Genomic DNA, 25,327 nt, shown 5'->3' with positions numbered 1-25,327 from the left:
TATTTTGCTACAGACCTAAAAAAATGTAAATACTTGCCTCTTCTCGCTGGCTGCTGCTCTGCTCTGGACTCCTCAGCATTTGTGTACTGTGACTGTTCAGAGCAGAGAGTGCATAGTAGTGACATCATTGTGCCCTCTGACCTGAAACGTTGCAGAGCCAGAAGACATGGAAAATGCCACAGCGCAGGAACAGGGAGAAGTAAGTATTTCAAGTACCAATCCCTGAGTAAGCAGGGGGCCCTCTCGCAGGCGCTTGCCTCGGGCCCCCATCACGCCTGTGTCCCTGACGGAAAATGGCCCCCACACCTTCTCAGGGCCTCGGCACTTGCCAAAGTGCTGTTGCCGGCCCTGCCCTTCTCATCTGTGCTGCCAGAAAAAAAATGAACATGTCTCTGTGTGGTTCACATGGATACATGGTCGGTGTGAAAATAAGGACATATGAGGAGCACCATAGGTTATAATGGCTATTTGTGGTAACCATGAAAAAACGGATACCACACATATCGGAAACATATAGATTAAAAACACATGAGACATGCACAAAAGTGAACAAGTCGATAGGACAGTGTTCACACCGCCCAAAGACTGAAACACAGAAAAAACACAGTATGACAAACGTGCAAAAATACTCTGTTGTAAAAAATATATATAACAGTAAACAGCAAGTGCTAGTAAAAAGATAACAAAAACAGGGTATTTAGTTGATACGTTTTTTGCAAAAAATGTATACTAAGCCACTCCATCAATGTCATGGTATACCCATCTCGGAGCAGTCCTATCTAATGTATTTAAAACCTGATCATGTGAACAGTACCTATATGAGCAGGATTCAGAAAGGCGCTGCCCGATGTGGACACGCTGTTCAAGACGGCTTTTTATGTGCATGTCTCACAAGAGAGGGGCGGGAAACTCCCAAAACTTGCATAAGCAAGAAACTAATAGATACATATCGGAAACATGTATGTATATGTGGAGGAGACCTTAGTTATATTTTTACCTTTTTTTTACAATATCACAAAAATTTAAAACACACTTTAATAGTAAAGTGGGATAAAAAGAGGAGTAAAACTTCCAGATAAAAGTTTAATATCTCATGAAATGCAACACAGCCAAAAGCAAAACAGACTTAAAAATTCCCATCTTGATATATTCCTGGCAATGTTTTCAAACATTATCTGAAATAATAAGGTATATGTGTAAATGTCTGGTAAATCCATCTATATTGCAGATAGTGAAGATGTCCAATAATTGAATAGTTTTGTATAAGTTAGAATTAGATTCCTGCAGCCGCTTTAGGTACCTCAAGTTATATCACTTTATTTTACAACACAAAAAAAGTCCTGATTTGTTTTATGCAGTTATCTTTTGTCACCACTGAGGGGCAGTGTGAATCTGTAGCCATGTTACCTATTTGTGGTAGACAATATGGCCATTTCCAGAAGTATTACCTTTTCTAAGATCACTTTCTGTTATTAAACAAAACCGCTATTTAACAGTCGGTTCATTTTAAAAATGTATTTATTGTGCATATCTATTTTCCATATTTCCATAATTTCTAAAAACAAAATCTAATATATAAAGCTCAAGTGTGCGTATGTGTGTATGTCCGGGATAGGCATCCGCACCGTCGCAGCTACAGCCACAAAATTTGGCACAGTCACGCGTCTGGACCCCGAGAGTGTCCTAAGCTATGTTGTGAAGCGAAATTTTAGCCCCGCGCGTTCCAATTCACCAAACAATTTTGCCCCTATCTATATAATGGGGGGAAAAAGTGTGTATCAAGCCCCGCCCCTCAATATGATGTCATAATGGTTGCCATGGCGCCGCTGATGTCATAATAGGTTGCAATGGCGAAGATGCTGTCACAATGGTTGCCATGGTGACAATGATGTCTTAATAGGTTGCAATGCTGATGTAGTAAAAGCAACAAGGCACTCTCTCAAAATGATGATAGTAGGTGCACAAGTAGGGTATCCAGCCCACGTAGTAGAATAGAAGAACTTGGCACTCAAATTATAGTTTTTCTGTTTTATTTGCATCGAGATTATGCATGTTAAACGTTTTCGATCCAATAATGGATCTTCATCAGAACTTTTCTGTATTTTGGTATGAGGAGTATTAAATGCGCTTGGTATAGCGACACAAATCGCCTATTATATGGCGTTGCTCCCTCTGGTCCAAATGTGTAGCGGTGTGACCGCTGGAATGGAGGATGCCAGGAAACCTGCGGTTACACCGCTGAAATGGAGGACGCCTGGCTTATCACCTCCCTTGCCGAACACCACAGGTGGTGTCACGAATCGCTTATAAACTTTATTCCCAACTCAACCCCTTTTACATGGGCGCCCAGGGCCATGGACCGGGTCACCGCTGCTGTGACAACCCCCTCTAAGAGACCGGCCTGGTACCAAGTACCCCACAGCCCTGGGAGGGCGACCCATTTTGGCGTCACAAACAGGATGTCGGAGCCCAGTATCCCTGGGTCCTGTGTGCCAGAGACTGTTGTGTGCTATAGACTGTGTGCGAAATTGGCACCATTGCCGCTATTATCCCGCTGATTGGCTTGCGCGGGAAGAAAAAGGGCAGGCTTTCATGGGGGGAGTCTGCCACAGGGTGCGAAGAAGTGAAGTGCCGCGCGGGAAGAGAGGACAGCGCGCGAGAAGGGTAGGAGCTAAGGCCTACTGCCGGTAAGCCGCTCAACCCCGTGGCCTGGCAACCGTTAACTAGGGGGGAAGGAGAATGTCTCAAGCAAGCGCCGATGCAGCGGCGAACGCCCCCGCCAGCCCCTCAGCGCCGCAAGCTGCAGTGCCCAACGTGGCTGCGGCTCCAGTAGCACCCACTGCAGTGGTCCCCATAATGCCGCTGTCTATGCCCTACATACTGGGAGCGACCTGGCTACCGCAGTACTCGGGTGAGTCCCATACCCTGAGTGAATTTAAAGAGAGACTGTGCAGTTTGTTTGAGGTGTATCCTCTATCTGAAAGCCAGAATGTGAACATCCTGATTGGGCAGCTAACAGGTGCAACACAGAAAGAAGTAAAAGCCTGGCAGGACACTGATAAAGAGACTGTTAAAAAGATCCTGGCTAAGCTAAGGAGCACCTTTGACACCTGCACTGCCGCTTTCCTTTCAGAAAACTAGGTTTAGGATCCTCTGCAGAATGGTTACTGACACGGAGTCTCAGACAGGACTGATTCAGAGACTGGTTGTAGCAGTCTGGATATACGGGGTACTTGGATTGGCATACGTTCAGACACACAGGTCTCAGATACTGATTCAAGGACTTGCCGCACTCAGACCGGGGAACAAGGTTCCAGTACTGGCCACACTAGGACCAGAGACATCGGGTTCAGGATTGGATAAAGAGCAGGGGACTGTCATGATCCATATTTGGATCTGTGGCAGATTTGGCGTTTCATATTAAAACTTTTTTCCTTTCAAACCATCGGGCGTTAATGTCAGTTTTTCCCCCCGGTGGCCGCTGGGGTAATTACATTGCTCTGCTGAGTTTGCTGATACAGGTGGTGACCACTCTCACCATCCTTTAAAAGGTCACCTGATGCATCAGCTGACTTTTGGATGCCAACCGTTCTGAAGACAGGAGGTTGCTGGTGCAATGGTGCTTCAGCTTAATGTCGTGATCTGGTGCCTTACTCTGCTGTGCGGTGCATTGCAGCAGAGAAAGCTAAGTGGTGTATTTGTGTTCCCCATTCCTTGTGGTGTTTGTCTTACCTTACCTTGTGTTGTCTTAGTGCAGCGGTGGGACCAGTGTCTTCATTTGCCAATTCCCTACTTAGAGATAGGAACAGGGCAAGTGAGGGTGTAGGTATCCTGCTCGGCGACGGGTTGAAAAAACCCGTTTAGGGATGATAGTAAGATCAGGGCACATCCTCAGGTGAGTGCAGGAGGTGTCCATTTCCCCATTCCCTATTGCAGGGCCCACCGTTGTTAAAGTTTCCCTGGTGTGTTTTTTGTTTTGCCATTTAGTGATGACCGATTGGTGGGTCGTGTCACACTGGGCCAGTCACTCCGTGACAGGGAGCAATAGGTGCTTCGCCAGGAAGTGTGGCGTGCATTATACCAGGAAGACAGAGGGAAGGTGAACCATGCAGGGGCACCTGCAACTAGTGTTACACATACTTTGCACTGATGAGGGGCCACACCCTAAAACACAGTGTCTGCAAATTGAGATTCTGTTTTGGCTGTTATTCTAAGTCTTATTGCAAGGCTCTTTACTAGGGATATTCAAGTTTAGGATCACTGCTTCCAATAGGTGGCACTAGAGTTCTTGTCCTCGTCCTCTCTGAAGAGACAATTTGCATATTGAATTTACCAGAGGAGCATGCACGGTATATAGGTCTCCTCCCTCTGACGTGTTAGGCTTGGTTTGTGACATGGAGAAACTTTACCCCTTAGACAGTGGAGTGAAAAAAAATTATCAGAAGAGTTGTCCAAGAGCTGAGGAACCTGTGGAGAGCTAGAAAAAAAACTGGAATCAAGAGGTAGAATTGTTTCAAAGAAAACAATAAGTATTGCACTCAATCTTCATGGCCTGTATGCACACTCACCATGCAAAACTCCGTTGCTGAAGAAAAAGCATCTCAAGCGCATTAAACTTTTCACAACATTTAGACAATCCTGTGAGAAACTGGGAGAATATAGTCTGGTCATTTGAGACCAAAATTGAACTCTTTGGATGCCATGATATAGACAATGCTTGGAGGCCAAAACTCACTGCATATGACCCCTAAAAAAACCATACCAACAATGAAGTTTGGACATGGGGGCATCATGATGTGGGGCTGTTTTTCAGCACACTGCACTGCAAAACTTCATATAATTGAAGGAAGTATGACTGGGCAAATATACTGAGACATTCTTGACAAAGCATTAATGCCATCTACTAAGATGATGAAGATGAAATGACATTTCTGCAAGACATTGATTCCTAACACACAGCCAAGGAAACTCTCAATTGGTTTAACAGATAGAAAATAAAGCTGCTAGAATGGCCCAGTTAATCACCTGACTTGAATCCAACAGAAAAGTTATGTATGAAACTAAAGCTCATAGTTAATCGAAGGAGCCCACGGAAGCTTCAGCATTTGAAAAATGTTTGTCTCTAAGAATAGTCTAAAATCACACCTGAGCAATGCATGCAACTAGTTTCTCCAAACAGGAGGCATTTTGAAGCTGTCATCACCAACAAAGGCTTTTTTACAAAGTATTAAATAAATCTCATTAAGGGTGCTCAGTCCTTTTTCCCCTGTGTCATTTCTCATTATTATAAATAACTTAATTTATGGATATCTATGATTTGATTTTTTTTCACAATTTCTCTGCTCATTGTGTCTTGGACGCAGAGTGACAGTTTTGCTGCCCTAAGGAATCAGGGTCATGCTGAGCTGTCAGTGTTATGGGGATACTGCCACAGAGAATGATCAGAAGATCGGCCACAGTCGGCATCTATTTTGGTGGAGTTGAAGTTGGTATAAAATTGACTGACTCTGACTCCTAAAATATATAATAAATTGGGTACAGCAGTTCCATTCAGTATGTGCTGAAAATTTTTTCACAAGAATTTGGGAAAGTTATGGAATGACCTATAAATGTCTGATCTGTTAGTGAACTAAGGATCTAGGCTTTTAGTTGTGATGAATCTGTGGTGCACTTTATGTACATGCTCAGTAGTGAGCCAGTGCTGTGTAGACGGAGTCAGGGAGCTTGAGGAGTCAGAGGCTTAGCTTACCGACTCTGCAGCCCTGATCTGGTTACATAAACTGCTGCACTGATTAGAATTGCTTCACCATCCTATTACACAGGACAGGTTTTTCTTTCTCTGTCATTGCAAGGGTTAATTGGTTCAGTTGATCTCCTGGAGCTCTCTATCCTGAATTGTCTCAGCTGTTCTGTATTGGCCACACCATTCTGGTATATATGGTCACTACCGGCACTTGGGATTTGCCAGTGATAGTGATTATACTTCCTGGATTGGAGTTGAAGGAGAAGTTCAGTGTTTGTAGTAAGCGGTTGGAGAGTTTTTCAGGAGATTGCTGTGTAGAGTTTATTGTTATCTTCTCTCATTTTGTTTGTGCCTCCTATTCTCCTGTTTCCCACTCTGTTGTTTTGTGAGTGTATTTGTATGATTGTAGTTTTCTTTTATCCTTGTCTGTTAACCCTCTGGCTTTCTGGTTAGTGTTTTCCAATACATTTCGGCCTCACACCCCCTTGGGTGGGGGAGGGAACAGATAAGAGTTAGGAGTATAGAAAGGTATGAAAACCCAGCACCTCCACCATCCAGAGTAATCCAGGGGACAGAGATAACCTAGGGTGCCCCAAGTTTGAGGGATCAGGTGGATTCCCACAGCCCCTTGTCACTACATGACATTCAGTTTGGTGAGTGAGAGCTCAGTTGTCCAATCTAGCGCAGGGGCATGCTGTCAGTATTTTGATAGACAGCTCAGTCATCCAATCTGGTGCAGGGGCTTTTGCCGTCAAATCTGAGGGTACCGTTACACCTAGCGATGCACCAGCGATCCCGACCAGCGATATGAAGCGGTCAGGATCGCTGGTGCATCGCTAGGTGGTCGCTAGTGAGCTGCCACACAGGCAGATCTCACCAGCGACATCGCTGGGGACGGGGATCGCTACTTACCTGTCAGACACGGCGATCCTGCGTCCTCCCACCTGCTTCCACGTGTCGCTCGTCGGCGCCACAGGAAGCGCCGCAGGAAGTGGCCGGCGAGGAATGGTCCAGCAGCTTCTCGCAAGATCAGCGATAACCAGCGGGGGAGCCGGTCGGAGGTAAGTATCACATGCAGCGATATCGCTAGCAATATCGCTGCAACGTCACAAAATCGGTGACTTTACGGCGATATTGCTAGCGATATCGCAGTGTGTAACGGGGGCTTGAGACTGGAAGATGCTGAGCTTCCTTCAGGTTTTCCCTGTTCTAAGTGATTACTCAGCTACTTAGCTAAGCTGTCAGCCCTAAATCTCTACCAGATGTAGTATTTGCTCGGTGGTGCATGTTTGCCTTGTATGTCAGTGCTCTGTTTGTTGATCTATTGCTGCCTGCCCTTGGACCTTGTTCGGACCATCCATTTGCCTAGTGCTTTTGTATTTCCCCTTCAGTTTACGATGTGTTCTTTTGGTATTTGACCACAGAATGTTTGACTACCTTGTGTTCACACACTACTGCAGCACATGCTGCTGATCCAGACCGTTCGTTATTACCTGTATCTTTTTGCACACTTCAATCTGTCTGACTGATGAAGGTAATTATATGACCATAACGTGTTCTTTTATTTTTGGATTGCCTGGATACACAATAAAATTATCATCTTACAACATTTACCACGTGACAAAGTTTTCTACAAGGTTTACATGGGATAGGATCCTACTTGGGCACTATCCACAGGAGTGCCGGAATCACCATTTTGATTAGTTAGGGTTCTCAGTTTCAATTCACATATCCGCTCAGATTTTCTGTTTGTCTGCATCTTTTTATGAACAAACAAACAGAATAAGTGATCCAGAAGCAGACGGGCCCCATTATGGGGTTTGTCATGGTTTAGTTCTTTGAAATGGAAGAAAAGTTATGTATACAGACCTTTTTTGTCCATTTTGAATAATGGACACCAAACGAATCCCATAACAGTAAACTGGGTCCTTCTGTGCTTGCATAACTGATAAAATGGATCACGTTTGTCTGTGCTTAAAACGGTGCAGGCAAGGGGTGAATGGAGCTTAAAGGCGTATTGTCAAAGGATAAGTGATAACATCCCAACTGCAGTGGGTCCAACCTCTGAGACCCCTACCAATCTTGAGAATCAGGGTTCTGAGGAGCATCATGTGAATGAAGGTCGATCATGTGTAGTGTCGATTCATTCCTTCTTATGTTATTGACAAAGAACAGCCGGTCAAAGCACTCAGCTCCCTCTGGTGGTCCTATAAAGAATTACTGTAGCGGTAGTTCACATGATCAATCACCGCTCTTCAGAACGCCTGTTCTCAGGATCGATGGGGCTGTCAGCTGTAGGAGGATCAGGAATATCTACCAAACTTACTCCTTTAACACTATATAGAGTTGAAACCACAAGTTTACATACACTATATAAAAAGACACATCTGCATGTTTTTTCTCGATATCTGACATTAAATCAGTATAATCCTTTCCTGTTTTAGGTCAATTAGAATTTCCATAATTATTAATATTTGACAAATGCCAGAATATTGAGAGAGAGAATGTTTTAAGGCATTTTTATTACTTACTGCAAAGTCAAAAGTTTACAAACACTAACATTACTATGCCTTTAAACAATTCTGGACTGCCCATATGATGATGTCATGTTTTTGGAAGCTTCTGGCAACATCTGAGTGGACTTGCACCAGTCAGGCTCATCCTTGGTAACGATTTCTGGATACATGAAGGTGCCTCATTCATCTGTACAAACAATTATGTGCAAGTACAAACAAGATTGGAATGTCCAGCCATAATACTGCTTAGGAACGAGATGGCTTTTGTGTCCCAGAGATGAACGTGCTTTGGTCCGACATGTGCATATCAACCCAAGGACAAAAGCAAAAGACCTTGTGAACATGATGGCGAAATCTGGTAAGATTGTGTCAATATCCACAGTGAAACAAGTACTGTATCAGTATGGGCTGAAAGGCCCCTCTGCCAGGAAGAGCCATTAGTCTAAAAGAAAACATAAAAAAATCAGATTAATGTTTTCAAATGCACACAGGAACAAATACCTTAATTTTTGGAGATATGTCCTGTGGTTCGATGAAACTAAAATTGAACTTTCTGGGCATAATGATCATCATTACGTTTGTAGGAAAAAGGGAGACACTTGGAAGCCTAAGAACACCATCCCAACTGTGAAACATGGGGATGGCAGCAACATGTTTTGGGGTTGCTTTGCTGCAGGATGCAGGAGGGACTGGTGCACTTCACAAAATAGATGGTATCATGAGAAAAGAAGATTATGTGGCAATACTGAAGCAACACCTCAAGACATCAGCCAGGAAGTTAAAGCTTGGGTGGAAATGGGTCTTCCAAATGAACAATGCCCCAAAGCATACTGCCAAAATAATTGTTATCCTTAAGCCACTTTGTTACCAATGTTTTCTAGTGGCCATCCCAAAGCCTTGATCTCAGTCCAGTTGAAAATTTATGGGCAAAACTGGAAAGGCCTATGCGAGCAAGGTGACCTACAAACCTGGATCAGGTACACAAAGTTTTGTCAGGAGGAATGGGCCCAAATTCCGACCAACCATTGTAAAAAGCTTATGGAAGGATATCCCAAAAGTTTGACCCAAGTCATTCAGTTTAACCCCTTAAAGATCAGGGGTATTTCCGTTTTTTGCATTTCCATTTTTTGCTCCCTTCTCAGAGCCATGACTTTGTTATTTTTTGTCAATATGGCCATGTGAGGGCTTGTTTTTTGCGGGACGAGTTGTACTTTTGAACAGCACCATTGATTTTACCATATCATTTACTGGAAAACAGGAAAAAAATTCAAAGTGCAGTGAAATTGCAAAATTATGGTAATCCTAATTGACCTAAAGCGGGAAAGGTTTATTCTGAATTCATGTCAGATATTGAAAAAAACATGTATGAGTGTGTCTTTTTATATAGTGTATGTAAACTTCTAGTTTCAACTGTATAAGAAATGCAGTCTTATGTATAGACTTTTATTTCTAATCTACTATATAATCGTCCAATTCTGTCAGTCTGTCTGTAATGGAAATCCCGCATCTCTGATTGTTCGCGCCCGACCAGTGCAGTCCGGCCGCGAATTGGTGCAGAATTCGAACGATGCACGCCACCGTTACTGTCGGGAGATCTGCGGCGCTAGCCGTTGATTTCCCGATGGTTGCCGCGGGTCACCTGCCGCACGGATTTGCCGCAGTCAGCGATATTGGCGCTGTCACCCCGTCAGCCCATTATGTAATGCTGTAGATAAGCCTTAGATGAAACCTGAAAGATAAGAAAGAGTTAGATTATCCTCACCCCGGCTTTCGGTCCGGTCCGATGGGTGTCGCCGTCCCGTACTTTATCGGCCCTGTTGAGGGCAGAGCAGAGTACTGCAGTACGCAGGCGCCGGACCTCTTTGACGTTTCCCGGCGCCTGCACACTGCAGTACTTTACACTTCCCTCCAACAGGGCAGATAAAGTACGCATGCGCAGGAGCCGAGGGAGAAGCAAGTAGGAGGACATCATCGTATGAAGATGGGAGGCGCCTGACCGGATCACGACACCCACCGCACCCGCCCCTGCCCCCCGGAGAGTATAATCTAACGTGTTTTTCTTATTTTTCAGGTTTCATCGGGGGCTTATCTACAGCATTACAGAATCTATAGTAGCATGTAAGCCCGAAAGGGCAGGGTCCTCTCCCCTCTGTATCAGTCTGTCATTGTTAGTTTGTTTACTGTGATATCTGTAATTTGTATGTAACCCCTTCTCATGTACAGCACCATGGAATCAATGGTGCTATATAAATAAATAATAATAATAATAATAATAATAATAATAATAATAATAATAAAAAATTAGTTTTTGTAACAGCACCTGCCATGATTTATTTTTATCAGTGGAGTCAATGGGTTATGGATTGAAAAACAGATGCAGATTGATGTCAATTTAACATGTCGCATATCATCTCAGCGATGAAGACTTATAGAAATATGAATTGTTTCATGCTCAAACAGCTGCTACTTCCGATTCTGTGGTGAGTTCTTTTATTGGCTATATACCAGTATAATCTTCCTGCCTTCTCATTTCATCTCCCGTTAACCATATTAAGTTGCTATGGCAGCCTCTCATTAACATTAGGCCAGTGTGTGCTCAGGAGCTTGATCGCAGCAGTGCATTACTTGATCTGTTTCAGGAGATTAATCTATTATACCCCTCATTAGGATACTCATCTGCTAACAGGAACCTGTTCTAGACATGTTCTTTGGATAGTTCATTACCACAGAATATTTGTTTTTACATTTATGCATTACTAACACTCATTGGGCTGGTAGAGGCTAGTCAGGAAGTCACACTAATACCAGGAGGTCAGGGATAGAAACAGAATCATGAGGCAGAAGGATAGTCTAAACATAGAACTAGGTCTAAAAAGCAAATCAAGCTGTATAGCCTCCATCCTGGTATAAATGTCACCATCCTTGGGCGGTTATGTGTCCAGGACCATGGCATCTCCAGCAGACCATGTTTTTACCCCTCTGCAACTCCTTGGGATCTCAGACCCCCCTCAGTGGTGGCTCTACTACCCCTCTTTTGACAATTGGGCTTCCGCTGGGTACCCCACTGTGGAGGTGCACCACCCCTCAGCTTTCTTAGTGACCTCTTGACAACCTGGTACCTTTCTACGGGGCCCACCAGGCCATATGCATTCCGTGTGTCTCCCTGGGCAGCCTAGATCTGCAACGGCCTAGGGAGAGAGTGAATAAATAAATCTGTCCATGACAACATACTTGACCATCTGAGCTGGAGTGGAAGACTCTGGCTGCAACTATTTCTGTGCCAGATGCAGTAAGTCAAAAATCTGAGAGCAAGGGGGTTTGTCACCATAATACGCCCAGTGGTGAACCCTTTGCGCTCTGACAAACATAGAGACCCCTGTGAACGCCAATATCTTTGTTTTTAATTTGGCATATTCCTGGGCATCTTGTAATAGTAAGCCTTCTGGGGTTCACCAGTCATGTAGGCGGCCAGAACCTCCGCCCATTGCTCTCAGGGCAGTTTTTCCCGCTCTGCAACCCGCTCGAAAATAGTCAAAAATGCCTCTACATCATCGCCCAGCGTATCGTCAATTGGACTTGGTGAACGGGCTTCCGGCCTCCCCCGATCCGCCTCTGCAAGCAACTCAGTCTGCTGGTGCTGTTGTCTGAATTGGTCTTATTGGTGCTGCTGCTCTTGTTGGAGCTGCTGTTGTTGCATATATTGGATAGCGTTTCTCCCGCTCTGCAACCCGTTGGAAAATAGTCAAAATGCCTCTATATCATTGTCCGGCGTCATTTTCTGCATCACTCATCTTACCACTGTCCAGACGTATGTGGCGTCACCTGGACTTGGGGAATGGGCTTCCGACATCCCTCAAACCGCCTCTGCAAGCAACTCAATCTGCTGCTGCTGTTGTCTGATCTGGTCTTGTTAGTACTGCTGCTGTTGCTGGAGCTGCTGCTGGTGCTGCTACTGTTTTTGCATCTATTGGATAAGCAGCTTATTTGTCTCCTGATGTGCCAGCTGTCAATAAAAACACCACTTGTAGTAGATCAGCTCACTCAGTTGTATACAGAGGTAGAAAACGGGAACACTGTCTCTTTTAAATCTTCTGTAGGTTTATTATACAGATGGCATAAACCAACATGAAGTGAAAAATAAACACAGCCCTTCGGGTAAATCAGGAAAATAAAACAAAATGGTGTATTACAGTCTGTACATCTGCGGGGATTTGATCGCTCCGGAGAATTTAGTATCCACAAGTTGTCTTTCCTCCTCAGGACACAAACCACTGGAGTTCCTCTCTCCATCCCTACTGAAAACTGACTGCCTCTGGAGGTCAACTATTTAAGCCCGAGATCACACATTCGGGTGGAGATAAGGTGCACAACCTCCCACCTGCTCTATGATTGTCCACAAAACCCAGCCCTAGGTGGGGAAAAGTTGCAAAATCAGCAGTGTATCACATACTTATTTTCCCCACTGTATATCCCCTATCCTGGTTTCTATGTTCCATGTAAACCATATAAATCCCTCATCATGGTATATATCTCACTTATCCTTAGCCCCATCCAGGTATATATATCCCGCATCCTGGTATGTATGTTCCCCATCCTGGTATATGTCCCCCATTCTCCAGTTGTTCTTTAATGTATAGAAAAAAAACCAATTATACTCACCTTCCATCTGCTCCCCCGCCGTCCTCTTCTGAAGCCGGCAGCTGACTTCAGCATTCAAGCAACGGGAGCGCATGATGTCACTGTCATGCGCACCCTGTCATGTGGATGCTGACATCAGCTGCTGGCCTCTGATTACCTAGTGTTCATTGATTAAATGGTACTTCACACATAGCGAGATTGTTAGCGAGATCGCTGAAATGTCACAGGTTTTGTGACACAACAGCATCCTCGCCAGCGATCTCGCTACGTGTGACACATAGCGGCGACCGGCCCCCCGCTGCGATATCGCTGATCGTGCTCGAATGTCCTAGGCCATTTTTTTATCGTTGGCGTCCCGCTGGCCAGCATGCATCGCTGTGTTTGACGCCATAACGACGAGCGACCTCAGAACTCAGGGACGCAGGCGTGATTTTGCTTTGTCTTTTCAACGCCCCCTCAGCTCCGATTGGTGGTCTCAAATTAGGATCTTTGTAGCGTTTCCTTTTATAGGTCAGCTATCAATTATATGCAGTCATAACATTAAACATGTACAGCTATAATAATCGCATGTCCCCGTGTCAGTGACTGTGGATCCATGAATAAATAGCGCACTAGCGACTCAGACAGGAACGCTGAAGTAAACCGCGTAGTGATAGCGCAGTAGTGGCCACCAATCGGAGCAGAGGGGCGTGGAAAAGGCAGCGCTGAAGCACGCCTATCGAGGTCTGAGTCGTCAGAATAGCTGCTGTGTGACAAGGGCCCAACGCCCGCTAAGGTCATTATACGGATCGCCGTATCGTTGCTGCGTCGTTGAGTAGGTTTGCCTGTTTGTCAGCTTACTAGCGACCATGTAGAGACGTACCAGCGATCCTTACCAGGTTGTATCGTCAGGATCGCTGGAGCATCGCTATGTGTAACGGGACCCTAAGGGTCCTGTCACACACAGCGATCTCGCTAGCGAGATCGCTAATTTTGTGACACATCAGCGATCTCGCCAGCGAGATTGCTGTGTGTGACGGGGATCAGCGACCGGCCCCCCTGCCGGTTATCGCTGATCGTGCTCGAGCGGCCTGGGCCGTTTTTCGATCGATGGTCTCTTGCTGCGTGTGGCAGCGAGAGACCAACGATCAGCGACGCTGGTTTCTAATGTAAACATCGGGTATCCAGGAGCCGCAGCTCCTGGATACCCACTGTTTACCTTGGAAACCGGCGTACACGCTGGTTTCCAAGGTAAACGTCGGGTATCCAGGAGTCGCGTGGCTCCTAGATACCCGATGTTTACCTTGGAAACCAGCGTGTACACCGGTTTCCAAGTAAAACAGCGGGTATCCAGGAGCCGCAGCTCCTGGATACCCGACGTTTACATTAGAAACCAGCATCCAGCATCGCTGGTCCTGATCGCTGGGGCTGTCTAACGATGTCCCAGCGATCCCATCCATGTCGGATCGTTGGTGGGATCGCTGGGACATCGTTATGTGTGACGGGGGCTTAAGAGTAGGATTACCTGGTATTTATTGGTGTGAAGTAGGACAGGTAGACTGTCTGATGTTCAGTGGTAAGAGGAGAAAGAGCTAGGCTAACCAGTTAATCATTGCTTGTGTTAAGTCCCTTTCACTCAGAGTGATAAAAACTGTAGTAGGACATATCACCATGCTGTTTGCATATTATCGCCAGCACATCCCCTGTTTACACGAGGAGATGTGCTGCTGACAATAATGATTAACAGGATGGCATAAATGAGCCAGTCAGTCAATTAACATGTGTCGGCAGATCGGTGGAATGTTTACACTGTCTAATGATCCGGAAAACTTTTTCTCTGATTTTCATGTGAAAGGTCCTTTAGTGTAAATTGAAAGAAAAAGGGGATATGATTAAAACCATAGATTCAACCATTTTTATTAACTTGTGTATAATTATATACTACATCTGAGTTGAGCTTTCTTCACCTTAATTAGTGCAACGTTGCGCAGTAAGAAATAGACTGTATTTCTCTGGAATTCATTTTCTGAGACAACTGAACAGCATCATAATGGCTTTACTGAGTGGAAAAAGTCCACAGAGACTCCATGGGTATTGGTTAAATGTTTGTGTTATTTTTGTTCCAGCTGCATAATTAAATTACTTTGTTAGTTAAATTAACTATTCAGCCTTTTTGCAGATAACCCTTTTAATGCAGCTTATTGTATCTCACTGAGCTGATAGAAAAGGCTTCTCTGATCTGGGGCTCTATGCATTAAGAGACATTGGGGCCACATGATGCATCATTTTTCATTTAATGCCACTGCAATTAGGAAAATGAGTAATTTCATTATTTCAAATTACCAGGTTATTTCTCAAGTACACGGAAAAAGGTTTATACACTGCACATACCATGCAATGTCCTCTGCAGTTAAGTGTACCATATACCTAAGATAATTGGCATCTAAACACAAGTCTATGTCTGCATAGTTGCATCCATTTAACCCCTTCACCCCGTAGCCTGTTTTCACCTTCCTGACCAGGCCAAATCTTACATTTCTGACCAGTGTCACTTTGTGAGGTAATAAGTCTGGAACGCTTCAACGGATCCAACCGATTCTGAAAATGTTTTCCCATGACATACTGTACTTCATGATAGTGGTAAAGTTTGTTCACGATGACTTGCATTTATTTGTGAAAATATTGGAAATTTGGCAAAAATTTGGAAAATGTTGCCATTTTCAAACTTTTAATTTTTATGCCATTAAATCAGCGTTAAGTTACACAAAATAGTTAATAAATAACATTTCCCATATGTCTTCCTTACATCAGCACAATTTTTGAAACATAATTTTTACTTTAAACCAAAATGTTTGTATTTATGCAAAGGGTAACAGGAAAAAATAGACCTCAAAATTTGTTGTGCAATTTCTCCTGAGTACACAGATAACCAATACGTGGAAGAAAACTGTTTGGGCGCACAGCAGAGCAGGGAAGGGAAGGAGGTCCATTTGACTTTTAGAATGCAAAATTTGCGGTAATCATTAGCAGACGCCATGTCGCGCTTGAAGAGGCCCTGATGTGCCTAAACAGTGGAAATCACTCACAAGTGAGACCACTTTGGAAACTAGACCCCTCAGGGAACTTATCCAGATGTGTAATGAGCACCTTTAACCCCAGGTGCATCACAGAAGTTTATAACATTGAGCCATGAAGATTAAAAAAACACATTTTTTCCACAATAATGATCTTTTAGCCCCAATTTTTTTTATTTTCACAAGGGTAATAGGAAAAAATACACCATACCATTTGTTGTGCAATTTCTCCTGAGTACAAAGATACCCAATATGTGGAGAAAAACTACTGTTTGGGCACATAGCAGGGCTAGGAAGGGAAGGAGTGCCATTTCACTTTTTGAATGCAAAATTTGAGGGAATCATTAGCTCATGCCATGTTGCGCTTGGAGAGCCCCTAATGTACCTAAAGAGTGGGAACTCTCCACAAGTGACCTCATTTTGGAAACTAGACCCCTTATGGAACTTATCTAGATTTGTGGTGAGCACCTTGAACCCCAGATGCCTATCCATTACTAAGCAGTGAGCTTGATGTCACCAGACAATACAAAGGTGACATCAACCCCACAAATATGAACCCCACTTGCCACCACCACAGGGCAAGTGGGAAGAGACCTGAGCAAAGCACCAGAATTGACACATCTAATAGCTGCGCCTTTTCTAGGTGGTTGCGAGCTGCTATATTTCTGCTTGGGGGGGCAATATCCATGGCCCCTTACCAGCCTGAGAATACCAGCCTCCCAGCTGTCTGCTTTAGATTGGCTGGTTGCAAATTATTTAGTTAAAAAATGAAAAAATATTCTCAATCACCAGCCTTGCTAAAGCTGACCGCTGAAGGCTTCAGCCTGCAACTGTCAATTTTGCCTGGCTGGTTTATCAAAAATATGGGGGGAACCCCACATAATTTTTTTTAAATTTATTTATTTATAGCGCAGGTGGAGGCTGATGTTATCAGTTGAATACAACTCTCAACATTCTCCCCTGCTAGCACTGATCGCAGTGCGAGCAGGGAAGAATGAGGAGAGCTGTCTTCAGCACCTGGGGAACAACGCGAACAGTCCCGCTGATTCACTGGCCTGGTATTTGTCATACTGATTTGGCACATGGTTGCCACACGTAGTAAACACACGTACACACTGACACTTGTATCTCTGTACAGGTTTTTCCAGTATCGGAAATATCAGGATGTGTGAAAGAGCCCTAAGATATACTGTATAAAAGTTTACACCAAGTGTATGGCCTATAAGCCTGCAGTTGGATAACCATAATACTTGAGCGAGGATCACACTGCAATCCTCGGACTGGCTGTTGGCTCTCCTGACCCAAGCGTGAAAGCTGCAAAGAAACACATGCTGTCACGCTCAGATCAGGAGAGCTGACGACCAGACCGAGGATTGCGATGCAATCCTCGCACAAGTAATACAGCCATCTGACTGCGCCCTTAAGGTGTGAATATAGCAGAAAGTGCTCAATTTAAAGCTGTGTTCAGCCAAATATATGAAAAATTGTCTGATTTCTTTTTATCAAGAAAAACAGGTGAGTTTTCATCTATGCCATGCTTTGTATATCATCCATATGTCCATTTTCAACCTCCATGTGACATCATTTTTTACATCAACAATTTAAAAATTATAAAAGTTTCCTATGTAATCTTTGCATGTTAGATTAAAAACGGATGCCATACAAATGATGTCCATATGGCATCCATTTTTTATATGCTTCCATTGAATTTAATAATTAAGTCTCATCCTTTTAAAATGGCGATTGCTGCATTTTTATTCTCACACAGACACTTGGTCCATCTGAAAAATGCTCAAACTTACATTTTTCATGTGGGCTAAAAAAACTTTTTCTACTGTAATGGGTTTTCCCACTTTTAGAAAAGTAGTCCCCAATTGATTACTGTAATGTAAAGTAACAAATCAGATATTACCCACTATTCCCCACTCGAGCACCAGCTCCCTGCCTTGTAATCAACAGCACATATCACCACTGCAGCCAGTCACTCTACATTGGTAGAGCTGATGAACTTATTGATTGACTGCAGTGATGATGTGATCTGTTGATGTGACTTCATCACTGCAGTCAAATCACAGAGACCAGAGCAGTTTTAAGGAGCTGGTGCTGGAGTGAGGAGGGGTGAATACTAGCTGTCTGTTATTTTACATTACAGGAATCCTTTGTGGTCCAGTTTCCTAAAATTAAAAAATCATTTTAATGTGGTTCAAAACCACTTTTTTTATTTGACTGCAGCTTTGATGTTATGATGTATTCACATGTTGCAGACTTTGTATTTTTTTTGCTGCAGTTTGAAGCCTATAACTTTAGCATGTGACTACACACTAGTGGGTTGTGAGTCTCTGCACTCTGTCTATTCACACATCTGTCATATCACAGTTCTTCCCTTACTTTACGGAATCACAGAAGAGAACGCAATTTGACCACGCCGGGTGAAAAGACCCTAGATGTTGGTCTATAAATGGATGAAATGCTTTCTACCATGTTATAATTGAATTTAATGATCACCTCTGCTAATTTTTCAGGTGCTCCCTCTGGCTCATATAAGTCGAAACAGAAAACGAATCACATTAATTAATCCCCAGGCTGTAAATCTCTCAGACTACATGGAAAAGCTTCAGCAGGCAATTAAGTCCTATGAAAGGTAAATGTTACATTTTTAGTAGTATATTTACCCAGCATAGAGGCATAGTCCATTGCTCACAAGACAACAGTCATGTGCTTTTACTATGTGAGCAAGTATAAAAACTGGTCTATGTTAAGTATAGAGTTTGTCAGCCTGTAAACAGGTCAGTAAAGGATCGAGTATCTGCTGCCATGAAGCAATATATCTATATAGCAGTTTAATGGCCTGGATCACATTGTGTAAAAGGATTGTCTGGGTAAAACAAGTTATCACTTATCTGCTAGACAGGTGATTAAAACTTTGTGATCATTAGAGGTCCGACCACTGGAACTCACACCGATCACCAGTATGAGGCAATTTTATTCCTGTTAGAATGGGAGTGGCATTTTCAACCTACGCTCCATTCATTCCCCAAGGGCTGCCAAGCACTGCACTTGGCTTTTTCAACCTGCCACACCATTTTATAATGGGGATAAAAGTTCCTTATCAGGAAAACAATTCCCTGATCTGCCAATCAGTAAAGGTCCCAGCGGCCAGACCCCCGTCGATCAAAAAGTTATCATCTATCATACAGATAGATGATAACTTGTTTTAACAGCCCCTTTAAAGAGGTTTTCCCACAAACAAAGTTCATATTTTTCACAAGATCTAGGGAATAATACGTTCCAAAATTGGAAGTGATTAAAAAAAATGTTCCTGTGCTGAGATAATCTTAGAAATCTGAACCCTGCTGTGTACTGTGTAATGGCCATATCTCACCGTACAGGGGCATGGTCTGATCATACCACAGCTCCTGGGCAGGGGAGGACACAAAAGAGAGTATATGGATATTACAGCAGGCGATCACTGCTGATTCTTTCTGTGAGGTAAAACATTTCACTACTTGTTTATAAGCCATATTTTACCTCATGGAAAGAATCCCTTGCTATCCTGTCTGTATCCTCTCTTTGCTATCCCCCTGCCCAGGAGATGTAAGATCAGACCATGTTCCTGCACGGTCAGACACAGTACACAGCAGGAGCACATTTACAGGATTATCTCAGCACTGGGACATTTTCTTATAAAAAAAAAAATCTCTTTTAAATCTTCTGCCTGAGCGAGTGTGAACGAGCTGAGTGTGACCTGAGCGTAAGTGTGAACTATGGTAAGTGTGTGACTTGTGATTCAGTGACTTTGGATTCAGGGAGTTTCCAATGGAGGTATTACTGAATTGCTGTTATATTTTATTAATACTTTTTATTTATTTTTGCTTATCTTTTCTGTCTGGTGCAATTCCCATTGGAAGTGAATGTGCTCCACTATTGCCAATGCCATCCAATGCATGTCTTGCCGCATGTATGAAATCCTTGACCAACCTGTCGAGGGTGCATACTGCTGTGCGAGATGTGAGCACGTTGTGCATTTGGAAGCCCAGATACTGGATCTAATGTGCAGCTGGCAACACTGAGATAAATAGACAATATAGAAAGGAGTCTTCTGCTCACTGAGCAGATGCTCAATGGGATAGATGAGGGGGGAATGCAAGGTTGGAGCTGCAGGACAGTTAGAAGGCGGGTGTTATAGAACCCCCCAGCATCCCGATCCGTTAAAGATCAGACTGTGTATGCCGATCGCGTCGCTGAAAAGGGGGAGCCGTGTTTCAGAACCCCCCAGCACCCCGAATAGGAGATGCATGTATGATAGGTGCAATGTGATATGCATACCCCTAATGCAGCAACCGACCGGCTGCGACCCCTGGGCAGAGGTAAAAGAGATATCCCACTTCTGACCTCCCCCCACCTTTGTAAATCCCACGGTAATTGATCGGGGGTCGCCGGCCACCTGCGGCTATTGTAATGTATGTCTGGCATCTTAATTGGAGCCTGTTATCTACTGGCCCGCCACATATTGATTGTCCTGTCCTCTGTATGTATATATATTCTGAATCCAGTGAGTAAAATGTTGTCACACTGGAAATACGTGGAGAAGCAGTGATCTTTTATATGTTCCCATGTTACAAAGCCTTTCGAGCCAGCGTCCTTCATCCAGAAGTGAGGAAAAGCAGAGAGTACCTCCTGAAATACGGGGTGGTAATGTAAGAGGTATTACAGCACAGAAGACCCCGTTACACTGGTGGCAGCGGCGGGATATGATACCCCGTCTATAGGAGTAAAGGACTGAATGGAAAACAACTACCAGAAGTTAAAGGGGAATACATTAAAAGACCTGGTGGAAGCTCGAGGGTTAATTGCCAGCAACAAAACAAAAGCGGATTTGATAGCAGCCATCATGGAACATGACAGTGCAGCGCCTCCCAATGTGAACGTGGAAGAAACTGATTTCCAGAGGGAGGTAAAGAACAGACTGGCGTTCTATGGCCCGAACCCTGCAGTAGAGATCGTACGAGAGATGATGGCTGATGTGCGTACTGATCTGAAGGAAAAGATGGCAGAGCAGACCAGGATACAGCTTGCCAAGATGAAGATGGCAGAGCAGACCAAAATAGAGCTAGCCAAGATGGAAATGGCAGAGCGGAGACAGGAGAGTCAGCAAGCAGGGGGAGCTCTGGCCTCCGCCCAGGTACCGTCAGCAGTAAGCCACAAAAAATCCAGTATAATGCCTTCCGACAGTTGGGAGAGGCAGAGGAAGATATTGATGGTGTAAGGGGTAGCAAGAGTGGACCCTCTGGGTCGCGGTACCGGGATCCCTGGGGCGAGTTGGCCAGGTGGTGCCGACCCCTATACAGGGACTGTTAGGAGCAGGCCCGAAGGAGTCAAATACCGTGACAGCTGGTACCAAGAGGGGCGGCTCAGGAGCGGATGAGACAACAAGGCAGAGGGTCAGGAGTGACCAGAATCAGGAGCGACCAGATGGGGCCAGAGTACCGTACAGGAAGGCACACGATAATCAGGCGCCTCCATGAGGGAGGAGCCGCCTGATATACCCCGTGCTGGAGCTTGATTGGTGATCGCCCACAGGGGTGGTGCAGAAGGGGTTAAGTGAGGGGAAGAGCACGCGCCCGTGGCCTAAGGCGCATGCCAGGAGCAGGGGAGGAGGTGGAACCCTCGTGCTGGATCCCCTGGGCTGCCGGACTGCAGGCCAGGGGTGCTGCGCGGTGGCCGGAGCGGTGAGTGGGGAGCCGAGAGGGGACCCTGGGAGCTGGAGCAGAGGGAGCGGGACCCAGCATGACAGGTGGCGCCAGCCCCGGGCTGACAGGCAGCGCCGGTAGCGACCTGACAGTTGGTGCCGGCGTGACAGTACCCCCCCTTTACGTCTCCTCCTTCTGAGATTGGCCAAGAATCTGTCCATGATGCATGGAGCATCGACATTCTCTCGCGGTTCCCAAGACCTCTCCTCAGGACCGAACCCTCTCCAATCGATGAGAAAAAAGGTCTTTCCCCTAACCTTTTTCATGGCCTTTTTCATTTTCTCTTACTTCAAAGATGTCATCGGCCCCTACTGGCTGAGGAACAACAAGAGACGCAGGGCAGAACTAATTGAGGATGACCGGTTTCTGGAGTGAGACATGGAAGGCGTTATGGACCCGGAGTGAAGAAGGCAGCCTCAATTTTATAGGCCGTATTGTTGATGCGTCCAAGAATCTCGAAGGGACCGATGTACCGGGGACCCAGCTTATAAGAAGGTATTTTCAAGCGGATGTGCTTGGTCGACAGCTAGACTTTGTTTCCAGGATGGTATGGTGGGAGATCCCTCTGCCTCTTGTCGGCATGTCTTTTCATCCGGACTGCAGCTTGTATGAGAGCCTCCTTGGTCTTCATCCAGACTTGGGAAAACTCTTGGGAGAGGGCATCGGTGGCGGGTACGCCAGAGGATGAAGATACTGGAAGAGGTACACCTGGGTTCTGACCGGAGACCACAAAAAACGGAGACTTGGTGGTGGATTCCTTGGAATGATTGTTATGGGTGAACTCTGCCCACGGAAGAAGATCGACCCAATTGTCTTGAAGGGCGTTAGAAAAATTCCGCAGGTAGGAGGTCAAGACTTGGTTGACCCGTTCGACTTGCTCGTTGGTCTGTGGGTGATAAGCGGAAGAGAAATCCAGAGATATGTCCAAGAGTTTACAGAGTGCTCTCCAGAAGCGGGAGGTAAACTGTACCCCGCGGTCAGACACGATCTGCTGAGGAAGCCCATGTAATCTGAAAATCTGATGAATGAAGATTTTAGCCAATTCAGGGGCTGAGGGCAAGCCAGGTAATGGAACAAAATGGGCCATTTTGGAAAACCGATCGACTACTACCAGAATAGTCGTGCATCCGGAAGAGCGGGGTAAATTGGTAACAAAATCCATGGTGATATGTTGCCAAGGAGCTTCGGGAACAGGCAACGGCTGAAGAAGGCCAGAGGACAAGCTCCTAGGTACCTTGTTTCTGGCGCAAATTGAGCAGGAGGCCATGAAGTCTACCACATCTTGGTGGAGAGAAGGCCACCAGTAATAACGGGAAACCAGAGCAAGGGTCTTCTTGATGCCAACATGTCCAGCGATCTTGGAGGAGTGACCCCAGCAAAGTACTTCTACCCTTTTGTCTTGCAGGGTGAGGGTCTTGCCAGGCGGCACGGAATGAAGACTCACAGGAGCTACCGTGATAAACTGGGAAGGATCGATAACATGCGACGGAACCTCCTCCACTTCGGGTGACTGCAGGGACCGGGAGAGTGCATCTGTTTTGGTATTTGTGTCACCAGGTCGGAAGTGGAGCTCGACGTCGAAGCAGAGAAAAACAATGACCACCTGGCTTGTCTGGAGTTGAGTCTTTGAGCCGACTGGAGGTAGGCCAGGTTTTTGTGGTCAGTGAATATTGTGAAGGGATGGACTGCTCCTTCCAGGAGATAACGCCACTCCTCCAGCGCCATCTTTATGGCCAGCAACTCTTGATCCCCAATCATGTAGTTACATTCTGCGGGTGAAAATGACTTGGAGAAGAACCCGCATGGAGCCAAGCGCCCAGTAGATGTTTTTTGGGAAAGAATCACCCCAGCCCCTGTAGAAGATGCGTCTACCTCCAAGACGAAGGGCTTGCCGACCTCTGGCAGATGCAAAACTGGAGCCGAGGCAAAGACCCGCTTCAGGGCGAGAAATGCGTCTTCAGCTTCTGAGGACCAGATGATCGGTATTGCTCCCTTCCGGGTAAGGGCAACAATAGCCTTGGTTAAGGCGGAGAAGTGCGGGACAAATTGCCTATAATAATTTGCGAAGTCCAAGAATCATTGAATGGCTTTCACTCCGACAGGTCGCGGCCATTTGAGCACTGCGGACAATTTCTCTGGGTCCATTCGCAACCCTGAGTCCATGATAATATACCCCAAGAAGGGTAGGGAGGTCTGTTCAAACAGGCATTTCTCTATCTTGGCATAAAGTCGATTCTCCCGCAGGTGTTGCAAGACCAGGCGAACACGCCTCTTGTGAGAGGACAGGTCTGGTGAAAAGATGAGGATGTCATCTAAATATACCACGAGGCACGAGTACAGAAGATCCCGGAAGATGTTGTTAACAAATTCTTGGAAGACCACTGGGGCGTTACAAAGTGCAAAGGGCATGACCAAATATTCGTAATGGCCATCCCGTGTGTTGAAGGCGGTCTTCCACTCATCTCCGGCACGTATTCGGACCAAATTGTAGGCCCCCCGTAGATCCAGTTTAGTAAAGATCCGGGGCCCACGCAGGCGGTCAAACAATTCGGGGATAAGTGGTAGAGGATACCTATTCTTGACCATGATGTTATTTAAGCCTCGGTAGTCAATGCAAGGTTGAAGGGATCCATCCTTCTTCCGAACAAAGAAAAACCCGGCCCCTGCTGGAGAAGACGACTTCCGGATAAAGCCCCTGGCCAAGTTCTCCCGGTTGTACTCCGTCATGGCTGAGGTTTCTGCAGGCGACAATGGGTGTATTCTCGCCCTGGGAGGAGTAGCTCCAGGAACTAGCTCGATTGGGCAATCGTAGGCCCGATGCGGTGGAAGGGTCTCAGCTTCCTTCTTGTCGAAGACATCTGCAAACGAATGGTAGGCCACGGGAAGCCCAGGAAGGTCCGTGGGCACTTGGTGCAGACTGGTACGGGTAACAGGCAGCAGACAACGCTCTTGGCAAGAGTGACCCCAGTGAAGGCTTCTCTTACCTGGCCTAGGCGGAGGAGTTTCCCAGCCTCTCCGGACAGAAATGCAGAAAGTGGTTGGTTCCACCACAATAGAGGCATAAACCTTGCTCTAATCTTTCCCTGCGCCGCAGCTCCGATAGCTTAACGCGATCCACCTGCATGGGCTCCGGAGGAGAACTACTGGCAGGCTTGGTCGAACGAGGGCTAGGGACTGGGTTAAACCTAGACAGGCCTCTCTCCCTGACTGTCTCGCGGGAGCGTTCCTGGAACCGCAAGTCATTAACCAGGGATATAAGGTCCTCTACAGAGGTGGGGGTGTCCCGACCAGCAAGCTCGTCCTTGATTCTCCCCGAAAGCCCCCTCCAAAAGGCCCTACCAATGCCTCATTCCATCCCAGCTTTGAGGCCAGTGTCCGGAAGCGAATAGCGTACTGTCCCACGGTAAGAGTTCCCTGTCGGAGATTGAAAAGGGACTCCATGTTGGAGGCCAGGCGCCCTGGCTTGTCAAACACCCGGCGAAAGGTGTCCAGGAAGTCTTGTATGCTGGATACCACCAGATCATCCCGTTCCCACAGGGGGTTCACCCATGCCGAGGACTCCCCCTCGAGATGGGACACGATAAATGCCACCATAGCCCTATCAGACGGGTATTGCTGGGGCAGCAG

General features: G+C 45.7%; 1 protein-coding gene across 1 annotated transcript in view; it reads left to right on the top strand.

Annotated features, from left to right (window-relative positions):
• Nucleotides 1-25,327, top strand: part of VWA3B (von Willebrand factor A domain containing 3B) — a 347,179-nt gene that overhangs the window by 145,306 nt on the left and 176,546 nt on the right. The window contains exon 20 of the mRNA XM_073589743.1: nucleotides 18,473-18,591. Within this exon, the coding sequence (XP_073445844.1) occupies nucleotides 18,473-18,591 (119 nt within the window). The remainder of the gene's footprint in view (nucleotides 1-18,472; nucleotides 18,592-25,327) is intronic.

This window comes from Dendrobates tinctorius, unplaced genomic scaffold, assembly GCF_039654945.1.
Source record: "Dendrobates tinctorius isolate UK_male_01 unplaced genomic scaffold, ASM3965494v1 ptg000112l, whole genome shotgun sequence".
NCBI lineage: Eukaryota > Metazoa > Chordata > Amphibia > Anura > Dendrobatidae > Dendrobates > Dendrobates tinctorius.
Note: the sequence above shows the minus strand (reverse complement) of the source record. Positions and strands in the feature narration are given on the sequence as shown.